This window comes from Aquarana catesbeiana, unplaced genomic scaffold, assembly GCF_042186555.1.
Source record: "Aquarana catesbeiana isolate 2022-GZ unplaced genomic scaffold, ASM4218655v1 unanchor236, whole genome shotgun sequence".
NCBI classification, from domain to species: Eukaryota; Metazoa; Chordata; class Amphibia; order Anura; family Ranidae; genus Aquarana; species Aquarana catesbeiana.
Genome location: NW_027362664.1, coordinates 1,201,861 through 1,225,573, shown reverse-complemented (window position 1 = coordinate 1,225,573; position 23,713 = coordinate 1,201,861). Strand labels below are relative to the sequence as shown.

The 23,713-nt window shown below is 43.7% G+C and overlaps 2 protein-coding genes across 2 annotated transcripts in view; one reads left to right on the top strand and one right to left on the bottom strand.

The window, feature by feature from the left end:
• Positions 1–23,713, top strand: part of LOC141121987 (uncharacterized) — a 481,910-nt gene that overhangs the window by 675 nt on the left and 457,522 nt on the right. The window contains exons 2-4 of the mRNA XM_073611772.1: positions 4,006–4,134; positions 4,262–4,396; positions 4,483–4,606. Coding sequence (XP_073467873.1) covers positions 4,006–4,134; positions 4,262–4,396; positions 4,483–4,606 — 388 coding nt within the window. The remainder of the gene's footprint in view (positions 1–4,005; positions 4,135–4,261; positions 4,397–4,482; positions 4,607–23,713) is intronic.
• Positions 1–23,713, bottom strand: part of LOC141121986 (uncharacterized) — a 159,885-nt gene that overhangs the window by 122,327 nt on the left and 13,845 nt on the right. The window lies entirely within an intron of this gene.

Below are 23,713 nucleotides of genomic sequence, written 5' to 3'. Positions count from 1 at the left end.
GCAAGGATCTGAGGGAATAGGGGACTGGAGGGCTCAGGGAACTTTGAGGGGGGGGGGGGTCTGTGATGGCCCTCCCACCCCACCTGCACTTATTTTTCAAACCTTACAGAACTGGCAATCTTAACCATCTTATAATCGCCTTGAGGCAATTCAGTTCGCATTTGCAGCGCTAGACAAATCTTTCATTATTGTCTCACTGATCACGTGATTTTTTTTTTAGAATATCAAATAAGATGAAAAAGGGAATTCCTTCACTCATTGGTGAGATCTTGTTCTTAGAGGAATTCTGTTTCAGCTGCAAACCAGTTCAGAAAGGAAACAAACCCAACATAGAAAATGGAAAATCTAATCTGGCAGGTCCCGGGTTGTGACAGACCTAGCCAGGACAGAGGCTTTTGGAGGGGACTGAATGCAAGCCTCTTGCTGACCGATTATGGGCCCTGGCATTTGGGGGAACGGTGCTCTTTGTGAGCTGTATGCTTAGGGACCCTTGAGGTGTTATTACTTTGGATTTGGATCCTTGTCCCCCAGGACACACAGACTCTGGGGACCCTGTGTATGCCATATGGGAAATGGTGACTTGGAGGGTATGTCTTGGATTGCTTAAAATGGGACAGTCTACTTCTACTATAGTTTGTTGATGACTAGGCTGAGGAGGGGGGGAGATCACTGTTTGTATTGTTAATTGTAATTAGCTCCTGCTACTGTGAGAATACTACTGTGTGAAGCTCAGTGACCACAAGTCTGCTCTAAAAGGTCATGTCTCTTAGTCACCTAGGCTGGATAAAGGATTAGATAATTAGCTCATGTTAATTAGGTTATGTTTTAGTCATCCTGCTGTATATATTTGTGTGAGATCTCAAATAAAAGGTCAGTCCATGTTAGCAGTGAAACAAGTGTCACCTTATTTTGTGCTTGGGAGCAGTTGGAATATCTGATATCTGTATCAAGACTGGGAGGAAGTGGTATACTGACGGAAACACTCAAACGGAGTGTTGGATGTTCCGTGACATTGGTGGCAAGCAGCGGGAAGCTTCCTGCAGTCTGGGACATCCAAACTTCCACCTGGATCCAAGATCAGGGTAGCAGACTTCGGTCACCCCAGCGGAGATATGGACCTGGCATCAGAGTTCCCGGGGCTGCTGCGGATCGTCCTTTCAGCATACACCAGGACTGTGTCTGAGGATGAATACCTGGAGCTTAGGCAGCAAATTCGGGTGGAGCTCTGGATTGGAGCCCTCCAGCTCGCTGGTATAAAACAGGGCAAGTGCTTTCCAACCCAAGAGCAACAGGCCAGTGACCAACGGGCATTGCGGATGGCATTCTTGGGAGAGTGGCCCCAGGAGCAATGGGTGACTGAGTTGGACAGGCTGATCCAGCAGGAGATAGAGCTGGACAATCATTATTGGGCTCTGCAATGGCACGCAGAGCAGGGATATTTAGGGGAGGCAACAGAATGCTCTCCAGAGGGATTTGACTTTGGGGGCCCTGGATTGCTGTGGGAGAGTTTTACAGATCATTTTGTGTTTGGTGATGAAGGGGAACCTACCCTTGAGGACCTGCGAAAATATAGAGGGGCTATGCTTGGTCTTGCAGGGGTCTCAGAGCTCAAACCTGATCGGGACCATTTGCTAAGGAAGGAATAGCATCTGGGCATACAGGAAACTGCTAGAACACGTTCAGCAGCATGCCTGAGAATCGGAAGTGGAAAATCTGGAGATTGCCATCCCCAAACATGAAGTGCTGACAACAGGGCAGAGCTCTGCTAACCTCTGCCCAGCACTGATAGCATCTTCTGGGTTCCATGGACAGGAGATGGTGAACCTCTATCCCCAGACATCAGTTGCAGAGACAGGGGATTTGATAGACTTTTCTGTTGAGGAAGAACATACTGATGAGCCTCCAGCAGAAGAGCTGCTATCAGGGCCAAAGTTCACTGTGCTCTGCCCAGCACCAACAGTGGCTTCGGCCTTCTTCAGAGAAGAGGTAGTCGGCCTTTCTCCCACAACACTGACAGGGACATGTGATTTTCTGCCAGCAGCATCTATGGAGTTGCAACAAACTTCTCCAGCTGAAGATCTGGTATCTGAACAGAGGGTCCAAGGCCTCTGCCCCACACCTGCAGCAATTGTGGAGGCCCAGGGTGAGGAGGTGGCAGTCTATCGCGAGCGACAGATCAGGATCCAAGGAGAAAATGCAGTCGTCACCTCACAACTACAGCTTGTTCTGGTGTTGGTGGATGGGCCTGTGGTCTCCACTGACAGAAAACCAGCAGAAGTGCTGGCAACTGGGCAGAGTGCTACTAACCTCTGCCCAGCACCGGCAACAACTGCGGAGTTCCAGGGAGCTGGGGCAGTCGGCCTCTCTCCCCAACAGTTACCTGGAGCAGATGATGTAGGGAAGCTCCTACGCCCAGCTGAACTGCTGGCAATGGAACAGAGCGCTGCTGGCCCCTGCCCTCCACTAACAAACAATGGATTTCCTGTAAAGGTGGATGGGACTTCAGTCTCCTCCTGTATACCCCAGGCATGCTGGGCAGTCGGCCCAGATTCCCAGCAGCATGACGGACTGAGCCCGGCCACCCTGTCTTCTCTCCTGTGGCTAAAGGGACTCCAGGGGGAAGGACCAGTTTGTTTGGAACAATTTGTTTGGGGTACTGTGTGGGTACAGGCATTATAGGATTGGAACTATGTACTAACTTCGGAGTCAACCCATCTGGGGTCTCCTCCTGTGTTAGTCTTCTGCCGAAAGGGGAGAATGTGACAGACCTAGCCAGGACAGAGGCTTTTGGAGGGGACTGAATGCAAGCCTCTTGCCGACCGATTATGGGCCCTGGCATTTGGGGGAATGGTGCTCTTTGTGAGCTGTATGCCTAGGGACCCTTGAGGTGGTATTACTTTGGATTTGGGTTCTTGTCCCCCAGGACACACAGACTCTGGAGACCCTGTGTATGCCATTTGGGAAATGGTGACTTGGAGGGTATGTCTTGGATTGCTTAAAATGGGACAGTCTACTCCTACTATAGTTTTTTGATGACTAGGCTGAGGAGGGGGGATCACTGTTTGTATTGTTAATTGTAATTAGCTCCTGCTATTGTGAGAATACTACTGTGTGAAGTTCGGTGACCACAAGTCTGCTCTAAAAGGTCATGTCTCTTATGCCACGTACACACGGTCGGATAGTTCATCTACAAAAGTGCGACGGACGCCGACGGACCAAATCCGGCGGACAATCCGATCGTGTGTGGGCTTTCCCGGACTTTCAGCTGACTTTTCCAGCCGCAAATCTGACGGACTTTAGATTTGAAACATGTTTCAAATCTTTACATCGTAACTCCGCCGAACCCAGAAATCCGCTCATCTGTATGCTAGTCCGACGGACAAAAACCCAAGCTAGGGCAACTATTGGCTACTGGCTATCAACTTCCTTATTTTAGTCTGGTGTACGTCATCACGTACGAATCCTTCGGACTTTTGTGTGATCGTATGTAGGCAAGTCCGTTCGTTAGAAAGTCCGCCGCAAGTCCGTCGAAAGTCTGTCGGACGGGCTGTCGGACTATTGTAGCCAAAAAGTCAGAACGGGTGTACGCAGCATTAGTCACATAGGCTGGATAAAGGATTAGATAATTAGCTCATGTTAATTAGGTTAGGTTTTAGTCATCCTGCTGTATATATTTGTGTGAGATCTCAAATAAAAGGTTAGTCCATGTTAGCAGTGAAACAAGTGTCGCCTTGTTTTGTGCTTGGGAGCAGTTGGAATATCTGATATCTGTATCCAGACTGGGAGGAAGTGGTATATGACGGAAACTCGCAAGCGGAGTGTGGGACGTTTCGTGACACGGGTCATTCAAGATGTAATAAGCACTAAACAGTCCAGAGAAAATGTGTTCCCATGGGGGGAGTAGTTCTTAAATGTACAGCAACCCTCCTATTACCCCCTCACATTCACATCCTTTTATTGTGTGACCAACACCATGCAAATATTTCTTACTTTCATTTACCAAAGTTATCCGTCTACAAGGAGACCTGTATAAATCAAATGACGGCACCAATGAGGATGGAGGAGGAACGGAGTCACATGACTGAGAAGATACTAAACCTCACCCTGGAGATCATCTACCTGCTGACTGGAGAGGTGAGGAGGATTCTGGGAGGTCACATGACATTACTCTTATCTCTATTAATAAAACACAGACCTGACCGGAGAGGTGAGGAGGATTCTGGGATTCTAACATGATATTTCTATTGGTTTCTCAATACAGAGATTTCCTCTTGTGAAGTCAGGTGATCATATGACCATCACAGTGCCTCCATGTGACTCCATAAAACCTGAGAGACACAACATGCAGAAGATTCTAGAAGTCACCAAGAAGATGATGGAGCTGCTGACAGGAGAGGTGAGCGGTGCTGGGAATTCTGGGACATTATCCAGTAACAGACAAGGGATGTGTGTGGATGGTGACTGTATCATTGTGTGTGTCAGGTTCCTATAAGGTGTCAGGATGTCACTGTCTATTTCTCCATGGAGGAGTGGGAGTATTTAGAAGGACACAAGGATCTCTACAAGGATGTCATGATGGACAATCAGCCGCCCCTCACATCACCGGGTAAGAGGAGACTTTATTGTAAAGGAGAGAGCAGTACGGAGGGTCCACCTAGATCCCCCATCATCTGATAAACACATAGAAACAATGTATTCAGTCAGTGTGTGTGTTTCCTACAGATGGATCCAGTAATGAGAACCCACCAGAGAGATGTCCCCGTCCTCTGTATTCCCGGGATTCCACACAGGAAGATCACACCATCCCTCACCTTCATCAGGTAGATGAGGAACAATCACTGATAGTATCATTAGGATCTGTACATTATCTGCATTGTTACCATTGATGTCATTTTGATGTCATTTTTATCTGTACCAGGACACCATGGTGGAGACATCCAGGTACAGAAACCCACCAGAGAGATGTCCCCGTCCTCTGTATTCCCGGGATTCCACACAGGAAGATCACCCCATCCCTCACCATCATCAGGTAGATGATTGACAATTATTGGTAGTTCTGATTTATACACAGCATGTTTGTTACAATGAATGTTTTATTATATATTCAGAGTGGAAACCTCGAAGATGATAATATTGTTGTTAAAGAAGAGTATAAAGAGGAGGATGAGGAGTATGGAGTGATGGAGGAGTTTTCAGAAGGACACAAGGATATGATGGAGCCACCAAATACCAGGAACCCACCAGAGAGATGTCCCCGTCCTCTGGATTCCACACAGGAAGATCACAACTATGCAAAATATTATCAGGTAGATGAATAACAATTATTGGTAGTTAAGATCCATACACAAGTATGTTTATTACAATGAATTTTTTTTATATATTCAGAGTGGAAAGGAAATTTGAGGGGAGGCTGAAATGGACTTTATTGGTACCATACACTTGGGATGACAATCTCAGTATAAGAATTTTTTAAATTTTATTACAAAAATAATTAAAATACATAGCTTTAAAACAGACTAAGATAAAAACAATAGCTCTATACAGTCACAGAAAATGTGACACTTGAACGATTATACCATCTGTGTATTAATTGCTCGACATGTTTCGTGGACGAGATTACTGCTTCTTCAGGAGCTTTATTGAACACATGATAATATAGAGCAATTACCAATTTCAAACTATAGACCAAGAAGAAAAAACATACATTAATCAGTGTCACCTACAATCAAAGTATTCACTAGATACAAAATGAGAATATATTTTATTTTATGTGGTGACCCCCTCAGAACGGGCCATCTTACCCAGAACGTGACCACGTACACGACTCCAAAGGAGGAGGTCTATCCTGGTGGGTATGGGAGCCCCACACACAGAAAACACAGGTATGATGTCTAATCAAAAAGAGAATAAGGATTGATAGTGATATCCATAAAGTGGCTAAAATAGTAAAAAAAGGGGAGTAACAGCTATAAAATATCATACCAAAGCCTGCGATGCATAAATCCAGGACAATGAACCTCTATGAGGGGCCATAGATCCTAAAATAATAGGTAGATAAAATCTACTATAACCCATGTTGTATGAATAAAAATTACAATAAGATGTTGCTAAATCTGTATCATATCAAAAGCGTATGCTTTACCTCATGCAATCAATAAACCGCAAAAGACCTCTAGGATTGGATGTAAGAGAAGAAATATATAAAATTGCTCCAAAGGTTTTTTAAAACGTGTCTAGAGATAACAGAAGACCATATAATGAGAGTAATGATAGATATAATAACCAGATGGATCTGATCGATTTCCAAAGCTCACCTTCAAAATAATGAGGCACAGGAAAGCATATGGTGAAACAGAAAAGTTGCGCTAAAAATTTCTTAAATGACAAAATGAGTCCAAACTGTACTGAAACAGGACAGGAGCCGAGTGATACTGAGGTGCCTGGATGATTGGTATTGAGTGCGGGACAGACGGCTGGAAAGACGTTGCTCCCCCTTTTGTTTTTTTTTACTATTTTAGTCACTTTATGGATATCACTATCAATCCTTATTCTTTTTTTGATTATTTGATTTTTTGATTTTAGACATCATACCTGTGTTTTCTGTGTGTGGGGCTCCCATGCCCGCCGGGATAGACCTCCTCCTTTGGGTCATGTACGTGATCATGTTCTGGGTAAGATGGCCCGTTCTAATGAATACTTTGATTGTATGTGACATTGATTAAGGTATGTTTTTTCTTCTTGATCTAAAGTTTGAAACTGGTAATCGCTCTATATTATCATGTGTATATGTACAATAAAGCTCCTGAAGAAGCATTTTTCTCGTCATCGAAACATGTCGAGCAATTAATGTGCAGATGGTATAATCGTTCAAGTGTCACATTTTCTGTGACCTTATAGAGCTATTGTTTTTGTCTTAGTCTGTTTTAAAGCTATGTATTTTAATTATTTTTGTAATAAAATAAAAAAAATATCTTATACTGCAATTGTCATCCCAAGTTTTTGTATGGTACCAATAAATTCAGTTTCAGCCTCCCCCAAACTACCTTTCCACTTTGTTGGGAAGAAGGTACCGCTTAATATTGCATTATGCAGTGGAGGCCAGTGGTTATTTTCTTTGGGGGGCTGCAAACAGTAACACCCCCCCATCAGTCGACTGGCGGGTCTGACAGTTGCACTGACTCACTCCATACAATCAGCGCTTTGGCTTTCCTTCGGCGGTGGCGGCTCTCCCTCAGTTTCCTCCCTCCTGGCTCTGGCTTCCATTTCCTCCCTCCTTTCCCTGCTCTCCACGGGCGGCCAATTGGGAGTCTTCTCTTTTTGGCCAATCAGAAAACGGGTCTCAGACCTGCTTCTGAATGGCCAGATTGAGGATCAGTGTTACAACAGCAAATATTCATCCGCTGTTGTAACTCCTGGGTGGGCTCGTAGCGCAATGCTCTGAGCCACGAGTCCACCTTTTTTGAAGCCTATTAGAGCCTATGTGTAAAAATACACCCCTGCCGCTGTACTTCAGGCGCCCAGCTTCCGGAAAGGGGGTGGCAGTGGCAGCTGTGGATGGATTCATGCTATACATGAATCTATTCATTAGTCATATGGGGGGTGGCTGAAAAAAGTGGTGGCGCCCCTAATGGATGGCCTGCCACTGGTATTATGTTTGCTGGCACTCCTTCGGGGATGATAATATTAATCTTAAAGAGGAGGATGAGGAGTATGGAGTGATGGAGGAGTTTTCAGAAGGACACAAGGATATGATGGAGCCACCTAATACCAGGAACCCACCAGAGAGATGTCCCCGTCCTCTGTATTCCCGGGATTACACACAGGAAGATCACACCATCCCTCACTGTTACAAAGTTGGTGGCATCTAGAACATGGACTCGTTGAGGTGATTTTTTTTAAATGTGATGTCACAATTTTACAGCTTATATTTTACAGATGACCTCTTCTATTATTTTCTTGGTTTAGAGTGAAAGTCGAATTGATATAAAAGCTGAATGTAAAGCAGAAGAAGAAGAGAGGTATGTGAGGGATGATCAGCAGTCTATGGAGGAGGATGGAATAACGGGGACATTTATAGAGGAGGACACTCCTACAGAGATCAGTACAGGTGGGTCATTAACACTAAATACATTCCTCCACCCATACTGCTCACTGATTGGTCCACAGTATGGCGGGGACTGGGTGATATCAGCCTGTAATCCCCTGGTCACTTTCCTGAGCTGTGTTCCCCGTCCTGTATTCCTGTATTTCTCTCGGATAATCTTCCTTCTCTGTGCTGCAGACACAATTTATGTATCTAGACTGGATTTATGGAGATTCTGGGGTTCAGCTGGCAGCAAAATGTTCATTTTCACCATAGGCGTTACTAGATCTAGGCACCTGGGGAATGGACCTCAAGCCTTTTGCCCCATGTCTGGGTCTAGTAAGATCTCTGACAGAACAATTCTCCCAGGGTCATTTACTCCGTTGTCTGCTGGCTGTGCCGGGTGGAGGGATATGTCTGTATAATCTCAGATCCAAGTCACTGAGTGCAGTCTCAGGAGATGGGAGGCAGCGGTGTGGGACCTCTGCAACTTGTCTCATGTAAACATTTAATCTTCCACTGATTACTGAATACCAATATTATGAGTCCTGCCCCTTACACTGTATAATTCATATTGTACATTACATCATTCTGATACTATATACTCCTATCTGTTGTATCTTATACAATATGTTGTACATTACATAGTCCTGACTTCTGCTCTCTCCCCTCTACCCACTGCTATATATACACATAATATGTATTATCTTTTGTTACACCCATTTTCTGCCAGCTGGACCTTTTTATATCTTATGATTTGATTGGAGCACAGACTTTTACATGTTGATGATAATGTGATAACATCCTAAAACTTTGGAACCTTAAACAGAAAGTGATAATGAGGGAGGAGTCAATAACCCAATGATGGTGGTCTTCAGGATCAGTCCAGTCTTCATCTTGGTTGTTCTCCCCCCATCCTCACTCTCTGACCTCTGGTGAGGCTCACCCCTGTTGTTATTCATGACTAAATCATGGACTAAATAAGGAAGTGCAGGACTTCTTGTGTTGGGAAGATGGCAATGAGTGATAGAGGGGGTGGGGACCCTCGTCCTATAATCCCCTCATTACTGTCACTCCCAGTGGCGGTGCATTCATAAAGAGTGCAGGAGCGCCGCCCCCCCTCTACTGCACCGCTCTAATCACCATAGATAGATTCATGCATTGCATGAATATGTCTATGGTCGCTGCTGACACCCCCTATTCAGGTGCCCGGCCCATTTTCGGGAGCCGGGCATCTGAATTACATCAGTGGGGGTGTTTTTTAGAAGCACCTGATTAGAGCCATAGGCGCCCAAAAATGTGAACAGCGGGACCAATGCTGTGCGTTCGCTGTTCACTCAGCTGTGTGTTAGCAAAGCAAAGGAATTCGCTTTGCTAACACTGAATCCGCCTCTCAGCCAATCAGGTTGCCGGGTCTGTTACTGGTCACCTGATTGGCTGAAACGTCAGGCGCTATGGTTGGACGCCTGAAAGAGGACGGAAGAAGATATGAAGGACGTGCAGGGGACCACCACTGACCCGCTCCGAGACAGGTGAGTGCCGGGCAACATCTGATGGGGCACACTGGCGGCATCTGATGGGGCACAGTAGCGGCAATTGGGCACACTGGTAGAAATTGATGGGCACAGTGGCTGCGTTTGATGGCATGGTAGCTGCAATTGATGTGGTTTTTTTTTTTCAGTTTGTTTGTGCCCCCAAAAATTTTGAGCACCAGTTGCCACTGGTCACTCCTATAAAAGACAGTTCTCATTGTTTCCTCACTCTCTGACAAAGGTCCATGAATAAAGAAATGAACTGGTAGGAGATCAGAGGACCCATTTACTAGTTACCTTGAGGGGGGAATTGTAAGATCCTCAGAGTCAAACCTGCCTGATGTGGGCGGAGTCCTAGTTTAGGGGAACCAATCTGCTCATGTCTAGTAATAATCTTTTTATCTCTATTTTAGTAGATGGACGGGAGATGAGGAAAACCTCAGAGGATTGTCTCACTTTGTCTCCAGGCTGTAAAGTAGAAGATGAGGACATCACACAGTATAGTCCAGGAGAAAACCCGACTACCTCAAATGTCCATCCGGCACCACACAATGTAGATGGACCATCGTATTCCTCTTATCCTGAGGAACCTCAAACTATGAGGGACGGTGCCGTCCTTCCAACAGAGAAGAGGCTTTCCTGTACTGAGTGCGGGAAGTGTTTCCCTTCTAAATCCAAACTTAATAGGCATATAAGATCTCACACAGGGGAGAAGCCATATTCCTGTCCCGAGTGCGGGAAATGTTTTTCAGAGAAGGCCAGTCTTTCCACACATCAGAGATCTCACACGGGGCAGAAGCCGCATTCCTGTCCTGAGTGCGGGAAATGTTTTTCAGATAAGTCCAATCTTTACACACATCAGAGATCTCACATGGAGGAGAAGCCGTATTCCTGTCCTAAGTGCGGGAAATGTTTTACACAGAAGTCCCATCTTTCCAGACATCAGGGATCTCACACGGAGGAGAAGCCATATTCCTGTCCTGAGTGCGGGAAATGTTTTACACAGAAGTCCCATCTTTCCACACATCAGAGATCTCACACGGGGGAGAAGCCGTATTCCTGTCCTGAGTGCGGGAAATGTTTTTCAGACAATTCCAGTTTTAACAGACATCAGAGATCTCACACGAAGGAGAAGCCGTATTCCTGTCCTGAGTGCGGGAAATGTTTTTCAGTGAAGTCCAATCTTTCCACACATCAGAGATCTCACACGGGGGAGAAGCCGTATTCCTGTCCTGAGTGTGGGAAATGTTTTTCACAGGAGGTCCATCTTTACAGACATCAGAGATCTCACACGGGGGAGAAGCCATATTCCTGTCCTGAGTGTGGAAAATGTTTTTCAGACAAGTCCAATCTTTACAGACATCAGAGATCTCACACGGGGAGAAGCCGTATTCCTGTCCTGAATGGGGGAAATGTTTTTCACAGGAGGTCCATCTTTACAGACATCAGAGATCTCACACGGGAGAGAAGCCACTTTCCTGTCCTGAGTGAGGGAATTGTTCCTCACTGAAGTCCTGTCTTCCTGTACATCAGGGATCCCACACAACCCTTGAGGTGTATTAGTGTCTTGAGTGCGGGAAATGTCTTCTATATGAATGTTGCTGGACATCACAGCTCTCATGTGGGGAAGAAGCACACCCTGATATACAGCTCAGATATACTCCATGGCTGATCTTCATCATGCAAGAAACAATTCATAAGGAGATCAGAGATCACCAAAGACATGGATGAAGTGTTGTACCGTGTTGGCCATTGATAGCAGGAGAAAAATAAAAATGGAGTCATTACCTTTCATTGGCTGAGTACATTTTGTGGTGGAAGTTTTCACAAACACTTAGAGGTCTATTAAAAAAATAATAGTTGAACGGTTATGACTGGCATTCGTCCAGCCATGATGAATATTGGCCGTATTTTATTTCATACACTGATTTCCTTGAATCCATCTAATGACTATAGTGCAGTATTGCACTAATTGAGGTATTTCAGGAAAAATACCCGATACTGGCCTCTAGATGGAGCTGATGATCATAGGAAATCACTGGAGTTTACAACTAGAAATTGTAACAGCTGGATGAATGATTGTCACATTAGTCCAATACATTTTTTGAAAAATAGACCTCTTAGTCTCCTTCATCAGACATGTTTTCATACTAATACCTGAGATCAAACTCATACACTTATCAGTACAGTACATACTGAAGGATATAACTTAAATAAGCCAACACTATTAGACTAACCATTGAATTAAAATGAAAAGTACTATGTTTGGACTTTAGATGGCGCTAAGTATAATAGCAATTATCTCCAGCTAGTAGCAAATGTATTTAAATTTTAAATCTATTTTAAATCAATGGAAATTATTCGACCAGCAAATAGCCAATTAAACTCCATTTTCCCATCATTCACACAGAAGGAATGTACATGTATTTTCATTGGGTGAATTATTATGTAAATTATTTATGAATAGACCCCTAAATGTCAGGAGATGTTTATATAAAGATGGGAAGTATGTAGCAGATAAATGAATAGACCTCCTAGCAATGTTATTACCAGGCTGCAGCTAGGGGGAGCTCTAATGTTTAGAGTGTGACCACAGCAGAGTGATCCCATCTAGCTCACATTAACCCTTTCACTGCCAGAGCTGTTTTTCCATTATTTTTGCACACATGTTAAAAAGCAGGTTTTGGGCCTGAAGATTAGATAACACCCCCAAACATATATTTTCTGAAAGCAGAGGCCCCGGAGAATGAAATGGTGGTAATTGTTAAGGTGTTCCTCGTACACAAATGTCACCTTCATATCCGGGTTTATTTTCTACTTTCCCCCATTTTCTATGATCTTTTCTACAATACTTTGTCATAATAATGTAACACGTTGTGTATTGTATTGTACACAAATTAATAATCCACATTCCAGACAAGTCGATTTCCTGACCAATTGGATTTCTTCCTTTACTATTTCCTGATTTTATGACTGCAATCTTGTTATAAGTAACATTATAATAAAAATATGTATTAAATGAAAAAAATATTCTGTGTGTCGGTGCAATGAGGAAAATCTTTGGTACTCAAAATTGCTTATAGATGACGCTTTAAATCCTTTACAGGTCATCAGTTTAAAGATAACCAGAAATAATGGCCCAGAGTGCAGTGGTCAGGAACATGTCATATACAGTCCTGTGTATAGAGTGCAGTGGTCAGGAACATGTCATATACAGCCCTGTGTATAGAGTGCAGTGGTCAGGAACATGTCATATTCAGTCCTGTGTATAGAGTGTGGTGGTCAGGAACATGTCATATACAGCCCTGTGTATAGAGTGCGGTGGTCAGGAACATGTCATATACAGTCCTGTGTATAGAGTGTGGTGGTCAGGAACATGTCATATACAGCCCTGTGTATAGAGTGCGGTGGTCAGGAACATGTCATATACAGTCCTGTGTATAGGGTGCAGTGGTCAGGAACATGTCATATACAGTCCTGTGTATAGAGTGCAGTGGTCAGGAACATGTCATATTCAGTCCTGTGTATAGAGTGTGGTGGTCAGGAACATGTCATATACAGTCCTGTGTATAGAGTGCAGTGGTCAGGAACATGTCATATACAGCCCTGTGTATAGAGTGCGGTGATCAGGAGCATGTCATATACAGTCCTGTGTATAGAGTGCAGTGGTCAGGAACATGTCATATACAGTCCTGTGTATAAAGTGCGGTGGTCAGGAACATGTCATATACAGCCCTGTGTATAGAGTGCAGTGGTCAGGAACATGTCATATTCAGTCCTGTGTATAGAGTGCAGTGGTCAGGAACATGTCATATACAGCCCTGTGTATAGAGTGCAGTGGTCAGGAACATGTCATATTCAGTCCTGTGTATAGAGTGTGGTGGTCAGGAACATGTCATATACAGCCCTGTGTATAGAGTGCAGTGGTCAGGAACATGTCATATACAGTCCTGTGTATAGGGTGCAGTGGTCAGGAACATGTCATATACAGTCCTGTGTATAGAGTGCAGTGGTCAGGAACATGTCATATTCAGTCCTATGTATAGAGTGTGGTGGTCAGGAACATGTCATATACAGCCCTGTGTATAGAGTGCAGTGGTCAGGAACATGTCATATACAGTCCTGTGTATAAAGTGCGGTGGTCAGGAACATGTCATATACAGCCCTGTGTATAGAGTGCAGTGGTCAGGAACATGTCATATTCAGTCCTGTGTATAGAGTGCAGTAGTCAGGAACATGTCATATACAGTCCTGTGTATAGAGTGCGGTGGTCAGGAACATGTCATATACAGCCCTGTCTATAGATTGCAGTAGTCAGTAACATGTCATATACAGTCCTGTGTATAGAGTGTGGTGGTCAGGAACATGTCATATACAGCCCTGTCTATAGATTGCAGTAGTCAGTAACATGTCATATACAGTCCTGTGTATAGAGTGCGGTGGTCAGGAACATGTCATATACAGTCCTGTGTATAGAGTGCGGTGGTCAGGAACATGTCATATACAGCCCTGTCTATAGATTGCAGTAGTCAGTAACATGTCATATACAGTCCTGTGTATAGAGTGTGGTGGTCAGGAACATGTCATATACAGTCCTGTGTATAGAGTGTGGTGGTCAGGAACATGACGTATACAGTCTTGTGTATAGAGTGCAGTGGTCAGGAACATGTCATATACAGTCCGGTGTATAGAGTGCAGTAGTCAGGAACGTGTCATATACAGTCCTGTGTATATAGTGCAGTGGTGGGGAACATGTCATATACAGCCCTGTGTATAGAGTGCAGTGGTCAGGAACATTTCATATACAGTCCTATGTATAGAGTGCAGTGGTCAGGAACATGTCATATACAGTCCTGTGTATAGAGTGCAGTGGTCAGGAACATGTCATATACGGTCCTGTGTATCTGCTCCCTGCTATGGAAATAAGAAAAAATACTGCGCTAACTATTAAGAGGTAATCAAACAACACACAAATATGTGAAAATAATAAAAGCTGCTACATAAGAATGTGACAAATATTAAAATTTTTGAGTGAAAATGTAGCGCTAGAAACTGTAAACTATGAAGAGTGTTCAAAAAAGATGAATATTATAATAAACATTCAAAACAAAATGAATCAAAAAGTCCCATATGGTGAAAATAGACAATGGTCCAATGTCATAAATCAACTCCTGAAGAGAAAAACACAATCACAGTCCACAAATGACAAGTGATGATTCTCAGGTGAATGAATGTGAAGAGCAGGTGTATGGGACATCAAAGATGGTGTATCTTCACTAAAGTATAAGAATGAATACTCTTACCGAGACTGGTGGACCTGAATGTCAGCAACAACGAGTCAGTATAGCATGGATATCAGGATGGGTGAATCGCCAAAACGATGAAGTAACTTACAAATTAACAGACCCAATCAGGAACAATCAATTATGTATAATGAATAACCAGGCCTGCGATTGGAGGTGAACCAGTCATCTAATGGCTTGAGTTCCAAACCTCGATCTGAAAGCCAATAATACAAGCCATAAGGGAGCTCTTCCGGAGTAGAGACCTCCCCTAACATAAGACCAGGAAATAATGTGACTTGCCACGTGGTGTAAACCATGTGGAAAGGCCAGCGAAAATGAACAATGTACTCACATGACTGGCGGTAGCCAGTCAATGAACAGGTAGCTCAGCATAGCAGCGTCACGTGGAAAGCCAAGAGTGATGACGAAAGAGAGACTGAGACTACTAAGGGACCACCCCTGATGCTGCATGCCGATAACGTAGACTGCACAGTGCGGCTGTGGCATCACGTGGTCGGCATCAGTAAACACACCAAGTCACAGGACCCAGAAGACATCACCATCGCGACGCAACGCGCCGCGTGGCCGGCGATCTCCCCACACACAAACATGACATGAGGGAGAAACCCAAACCAGAAGGATTGAAAACCATAAACCGGATGTGTAAGGCCCACATGAAATACAAGAAGAACAGTGGATTATAGAGCTGCTTTAAATGACACCAACATCCTGGAACATGACCGGAAGTCGGTAATCGGTGGTCGCAAATGTCGCTAAAAAATAGTATCCGCAGTGGCATAACACCAGCACTAACAAAGTTTCTGATGTCAGCCAAAAAAGCAGAAAGGGACTAATCACTGAATGCATAATAAAAATAATGAACCTAGTAATAGGTAGGGATGAGCCGAACACCCCACGGTTCGTTTCGCAGTAGAACATGTGAACAGGCAAAAAATTTGTTTGAGCACATGAACACCATTATGGGACACGAACGTGAAAAATCAAAAGTGCTCATTTTAAAGGCTTATATGCAAGTTATTGTCATAAAAAGGATTTGGGGACCCGGGTCCTGCCTCAGTATCAATGCTAAAAAAAGTTTTAAAAACGGCCGTTTTCTCGGGAGCAGTGATTTTAATAATGCTTAAAGTGAAACAATAAAAGTTAAATATTCCTTTAACTATCGTACCTGGGGGGTGTCTATAGTATGCCTGTAATGTGGTGCATGTTTCCCGTGTTTAGAACAGTCCCTGCACTAAATTACATTTCTAAAGGAAAAAAAGTCATTTAAAACTACTCGAGGCTATAATGAATTGTCGGTCCCAGCAATACAGATAAAAGAAGTCATTGAAAAAAACGTCATGGGATCCCCCCAGTCCATTACCAGTCCCTTTGGGTCTGGTATGAATATTAAGGAGAACCCCGAAACAAAGTTAAAAAAAACTGCGTGGGGGTCCCCCCAAATTCCATACCAGGCCCTTCAGGTCTGGTATGGATATTAAGGGGAACCCCGCCCCAAAATTTTAAAAAAATGGCGTGGGGGTCCCCCCAAAAATCCATACCAGACCCTTATCCAAGCACGCAACCTGTCAGGAAATGTTCCATCCACTGGTAATATCTGTCATTTGGCATGCAGTACTGAGGTCCACCAGCAGGTGTCTCCTGGCAGTTTGGAACTGTCAGCAGAGCTTTTCCCTGCTGATGTTATGTCATCTTTGGGCCACAGTACTGGCATCCACCAGCGGATGGATCCTGGCAGTGTGGAGCAGACAGTACCTCCTACAATCAGGTGCCACTTGAGGCCAATCACAGGCCTATAAATACCCGGCAAGCACTCACATGTTTGCCTTGGTTTCTTCCTTGCGCCCTGACCTGCTAGCTTGTGATCTGATCCTGATTCTGAACCTGTTCCTGTGCCCTGAACCTGTGACCCGTGTTTCTGATCCTGTCTCCCTGTCCCGATCCCTATCCTGTCCCACCTGTTACCTTGCATCCTTGCCTGCAGTCTGATCCATCCATCCTCTCCCTGTCCTGTGTTCCTTACCCCATCTGCTGATCTCCCTGTGTATGACCTTGGCCTGGCTTACATATATGTCTCTGGAACATCCCCTGTCCATCTGCTGATCTGCTGTGTATGACCCTGGCCTGGCTATTGTTTATGATCCTGGTATTTCTCATTTATTGTACTTATCTGTCTGTTGTTATTTGTGGATCTCTGTCTGTGGTTGGTTATTGCACTGTGTCATATTGGAGGTGGTTGTACTATATTATTCACTTACTTTAATAAATTATTATATTTTCACTTATATACGTTTTGGTGTCCTCTGTCGCAGATCACACGGTTCTGGCCACACCTGTTCATGACACAGCCTGGCAGGCCGCAGGAAAAGAGGGGGGATGAGAGAGCGCCCCCCTTCTGAACCGTATCAGGCCACATGCCCTCAACATGGGGAGGATGCTTTGGGGTAGCCCCTTGTTGATGGGGACAAGGGCCTCATTCCCACAACCCTTGCCCGGTGGTTGTGGGGGTCTGTGGGTGGGGGCATTATCTGAATCTGGAAGCCCCCTTTAACAAGGGGACCCCCGATTCTGGCCACCCCCCTGTGTGAAATGGTAACGGGGTAAAAATGTACCCCTACCATTTAGAAAAAAGTGTTAAAATGATAAAAATGGCAAGACACGGCTTGGGACAAGTCCTTTATTAAAAAATAAAAAAATAAAAATGTCCCACGAAGTCCATTCTTCTTCTTCTTCTCTCGCTCCGCCAACAGACCGGAAAAAAAAAGCCACACCTACCCGCCTCCATGGGAGGCTCCCGCCGTATGATGCGTCTTCGCTTTGACAGTTCTTTTATAACTGAGGGTGGGGCCACACCGTGACGTTCCCGGGTGACCCCGCCCCCCTCTGACGCACGGGGATTTTCCTATGGCTTTCCCGGGCGTCAGAGGGGGGCGGGGCCTCCACGGGGTCTCCAGACTTGAAACCTATTGGATTCACGAGCTTCAGTCCTATTCGTCGTACGGCATGAATGTCGAGTGGGACTTAAATTTTTTATCAATCAAGCTTAACCTTTTCATTTGGGTTATCATTTATTATTATTTATTATTTATATTTATCATTTATTACTTTTTAGGTTATGTTGGGTATTTCTTTTCAGTCATCCTGTTACTAGGTTCATTATTTTTATCATGCATTCAGTGATTGGTCCCGTTCCGCTTTTGTGGCTGACATCACTTTGTTAGTGCTGGTGTTATGCCACTCTTTGCAGATACTATTTTTTAGCGACACTTGCGACCACCGTTTACGGACTTCCGATCATGTTCCGGGATGTTGGTGTCATTTAAAGCAGCTCTATGACCCAGTGTTCTTATTGTATTTTATGTGGACCATACATATGCGGTTTATGGTTTTCAATCCTTCTGGTTTGGGTTTCTCCCTCACGTCATGTGATTGTGTGCAGGGAGGTCGCCGGCCGCGTGGTGTATTGCATTGCGTTGGTGACGTCTTCCAGGTCCTGTGACCCGATGTGTTTACTGCCGCCGACCACGTGACGCGACAGCTGCGCTGTGCAGTCTACGTTATCAGCGTGCAGGGTCAGGAGTGGTGCCTTAGGAGTCTCAGTCTCTCTTTCGTTATCACTCTTGGCTTTCCATGTGACACTGCTACACTGGGCTACCTTCTCATTGACTGGCTACCGCCAGTCATGTGAGTACATTGTTCATTTTCGTGGGCTTTTCCACGCGGTTTACACCACGTGGCAAGTCACATTAGTTCCTGGTATTATGTTAGGGGAGGTCTCTACTCCGGAAGAGCTCCCTTATGGCTTGTATTATTGGCTTTCAGATCGAGGTTTGGAACTCAAGCCATTAGATGACTGGTTCCCCTCCAATCGCAGGTGTGTTATTCATTATACATAATTGATTGTTCCTGATTGGGTCTATTAATTTGTATGTTACTTATATATATATGTGCAATGTGGGGGAGCAGTTAGACGCCCATTGTAGATGTCCTAGCAGGACGAAACACGTCGGCAAAGGTTCATCGCTCCCCACATTGCTTTTTATCCGTGATCACTTTTAATTCATGTTTGTTTGTTTTTTTTAATAAACCTACTTTTTTGACCTGCACTATTGGAGCCTTTATTTTCCTCTACATACCCTGCTCGGATGTGAGTCTTTTTGGCTGTCCAGTTTGGTCAATTGCGTCTCCAGCTCGGTTGATATCCACGAGACACCATCAGAGATCCTGGACTCCTTCCATCGTTTGGGCGATTCACCCATCCTGATATCCATGCTATACTGACGCGTTGTCACTGATATTAGGGTCCACCAGTCTCGGTAAGAGTATTCATTCTTATCCATTAGTGAAGATACACCATCTTTGATGTCCCATACACCTGCACTTCACATTCATTCACCTGAGGTTCACCACTTGTCATTTGTGGACTGTGATTGTGTTTTTCTCTTCAGGAGTTGATTTATGACATTGGACCATTGTCTATTTTCACCATGTGGGACTTTTTGATTAATTTTGTTTTGAATGTTTATTATAATATTCATCTTTTTTGTACACTCTTCACGGTTTACAGTTTCTAGCGCTACATTTTCTTTCAATTCCCATTTGAATATTTGTCACATTCTTATGTAGCAGCTTTTATTATTTTCACATATTTGTGTGTTGTTTGATTACCTCTTAATAGTTAGTGCAGTATTTTTTCTTATTTCCATAGCTGGGAGCAGACACACTGCACTCTTTACACAGGACTGTATATGACATGTTCCTGACCAATGCACTCTATACACAGGACTGTATATGACATGGACCTGACCACTACGCTCTATGCACAGGACTGTATATGACATGTTCCTGACCACCACACTCTATACACAGGACTGTATATGACATGTTCCTGACCACTGCACTCTATACACAGGGTTGTATATGACATGTTCCTGACCACTGCACTCTATACACAGGACTGTATATGACATGTTCCTGACCACTGCACTCTATACACAGAACTCTATATGACATGTTCCTGACCACTGCACTCTTTACACAGGGCTGTATATGACATGTTCCTGACCACTGCACTCTATACACAGGGCTGTATATGACATGTTCCCGACCACTGCATTCTATACACAGGGCTGTATATGACATGTTCTCGACCACCGCACTCTATACACAGGACTGTATATGACATGTTCCTGACCACCGCACTCTATACACAGGACTGTATATGACATGTTCCTGACCACTGCACTCTATACACAGGACTGTATATGACATGGACCTGACCACTACGCTCTATGCACAGGACTGTATATGACATGTTCCTGACCACCGCACTGTATATGACATGTTCCCGACCACTGCATTCTATACACAGGGCTGTATATGACATGTTCTCGACCACCGCACTCTATACACAGGACTGTATATGACATGTCCCTGACCACTGCACTCTATACACAGGGCTGTATATGACATGTTCCTGACCACTGCACTCTATACACAGGGCTGTATATGACATGTTCCTGACCACTGCACTCTATACACAGGGCTGTATATGACATGTTCCTGACCACTGCACTCTATACACAGGGCTGTATATGACATGTTCCGGACCACTGCACTGTGGCCATTATTTATGTTTATCTCTAAATTCATGACCTGTAAAGGATTTTCATCATTGCATCGACACACACAACTTTTATTTTTGTTCAAAACATTTTTTTATTATAATTTTACTTTTAACAAGTATTTACAGTCATAAAATCAGGGAATAGTAAAAAGTAGATGTGATGGACCCCCGTACTCAAGATGAGTCTGTCCACCGTAAATTCTTCCTCTGTCCGGTACCATACAATCCAAGACCCCTTAGCTTTCCCATTCACTAGTCGTAGCTTAGTGTAGGGTAAAACATCAGACAGTTTATTAGAACCAGAATACAGTCTTATATACAGTTAAAGAGGAGGTTCCCCCCTCCTGCTTATATTAATCTAACAATACACCTGTAACCAGAAACCTAATTAACATGAGCTAGTTTACTAAATCATTTACCCAGACTAGGTGACTCTTCACCTTTTATGACCTTTTAGGGTAGACTTCACGTCTCCTAGCTCACTGACTATACAATACACATGATCATAAATATCAACACAGAACTCCTTCATACAATAGCAAGGTTAATTAGCACAAACAACAATGGGTGAAATACTCTTATGCCCCGTACACACAGTCAGACTTTCCAGCGTAAAATGTGCGATCGGAGCTTGCATGTGCGATGTGTAAAATGTGCGATGGAGCCGTGTGTAGGCTCCATCGGACAGTTTCCATCGGAATTTCTGTTGCGCAAAATTTGAGATCTGGTTCTCAAATTTTCCGACAACAAAAGCCCTTTGTGCCAATTCCGATCATGTGTACACAATTCCAACACACAAAGTGCCATGCATGCTCGGAATCAAGCAAAAGAGCAGCACTGGCTATTGAACTTCATTTTTCTTGGCTCGTCATACGTGTTGTACGTCACCACGTTCTTGACGTTCGGAATTTCCAACCAAGTTTGTGTGACCATGTGTATGCAAGACAAGTTTAAGCCAACATCCGTCGGAAAAAATCCATGGATTTTGTTGTCAGAATGTCCGATCGTGTGTATGCGACGTTAGAAGTCACACTAGTAGACAACAAGAGACCTGGCTTTCCAGATCTCATTAATCAGCATTCCTTTCACATATATCACATACAAGCATGCAGAAACCATCATGGCCTCCTTAATAATCTCCTTTTGCATTACATAACAGAATATCTTCCTAGATGCTTGTAGCTCAATCAAATCCCAGGGCCCATAGTCAGTAGGCAAGAGTCTAGCATTCAGTCCCCTCCAAAAGCCTCTGTCCCTGGTGAGTCTGTCACAGTAGAAATCCAATTGGACAGGAAAATGACTTGTCTGGAATGTGGAGACGGAGTCGTTATTAATTTGTGTACAACACAATACACAATGTGTTACATTATTATAACAAAGTATTGTAGAAAAGATCACACCATAGAAAATGGGGAAAGTAGAAAATAAACCTGGATATGAAGGTGACATTTGTGTATGAGGAACACCTTAACAATTACCGCCATTTTATTCTCCAGGGCCTCTGCTTTCAGAAAATATGTTTAGGGGTTTTATCTAATCTTCAGGCCCAAAATCTGCTTTTTAACATGTGTGCAAAAAAAATGCAAAAACAGCTCTGGCAGTGAAAGGGTTAATGTGAGCTAAATGGGATCACTCTGCTGTGGTCACACTCTAAACATTAGAGCTCCCCCTAGCTGCAGCCTGGTAATAGGAGGTCTATTAATTTATCTGCTACAAACTTCCCATCTTTAAATAAACGTCTCCTGACATTTAGGGGTCTATTCATAAATAATTTACATAATAATTCACCCAATGAAAATACATGTACATTCCTTCTGTGTGAATGAGGGGGAAAATGGAGTTTAATTGGCTATTTGCTGGTCGAATAATTTCCATTGATTTAAAATAGAAAATACTACATTTGCCACTAGCTGGAGAGAATTGCTATTATACTTAGCGCCATCTAAAGCCCAAACATAGTATTTCTCATTTTTAATCAATGGTTAGTCTAATATTGTTGGCTTATTTAACCTATATCCTTCAATGTGTACTGTACTGATAAGTGTATGAGTATGATCTCAGGTATTAGTATGAAGACATGTCTGATGAAGGAGACTAAGAGGTCTATTTTTCAAAAAATGTATTGGACTAATGTGACAATCATTCATCCAGCTGTTACAATTTCTGGCTGTAATTTAACACAGTGATTTCCTATGATCATCAGCTCCATCTAGTGGCCATAATTGGGTATTTTTCCTTAAATACAATAATTAGTGCAATGCTGCATTATGGTCATTAGATGGAGTCAAGGAAATCAGTGTATAAAATAAAATACGGCCAATATTCATCATGGCTGGACGAATGCCGGTCATAACCATTCAACTATTTTTTTTTAAATAGACCTCTAAGTGTTTGTGAAATTTTACACCACAAAATGTACTCAGCCAATGAAAGGTAATGACTCCATTTTTACTTCTCTACTGCTATCAATGGCCAACACAGTACAACACTTCATCCATGTCTTTGGTGATCTCTGATCTCCTTATGAACGGTTTCTTACATGATGAAGATCAGCCATGGAGTATATCTGAGGTGTATATCAGGGTGTGCTTCTTCCCCACATGAGAGTTGTGATGTCCAGCAACATTCATATAGAAGACATTTCCCACACTCAAGGCACTAATACACCTCGAGGGTTGTGTGGGATCCCTGATGTACAGGAAGACAGGACTTCAGTGAGGAACAATTCCCTTGCTCAGGACAGGAAAGTGGCTTCTTCCCTGTGTGTGATCTCTGATGTCTGTAAAGATTGGACTTCTGTGAAAAACAATTCCCTAACTCAGCACAGGAATACGGCTTCTCCCCTGTGTGAGATCTCTGATGTGTGGAAAGATCGAATTTCCTTGAAAAACATTTCCCGCACTCAGGACAGGAATATGGCTTCTCCCCCGTATGTGATCTCTGATGTGTGTAAATATTGGACTTCACTGAAAAACATTTCCCGGACAGGAATACGGCTTCACCCCTGTGTGAGATCTCTGATGGCTGTAAAGATGGGACTTCTGTGAAAAACATTTCCCGCACTCAGGACAGGAATATGGCTTCTCCCCTGTGTGCGATCTCTGATGTATGTAAAGATTGAACTTCACTGAAAAACATTTCCCGCAGCCGGGACAGGAATACGGCTTCT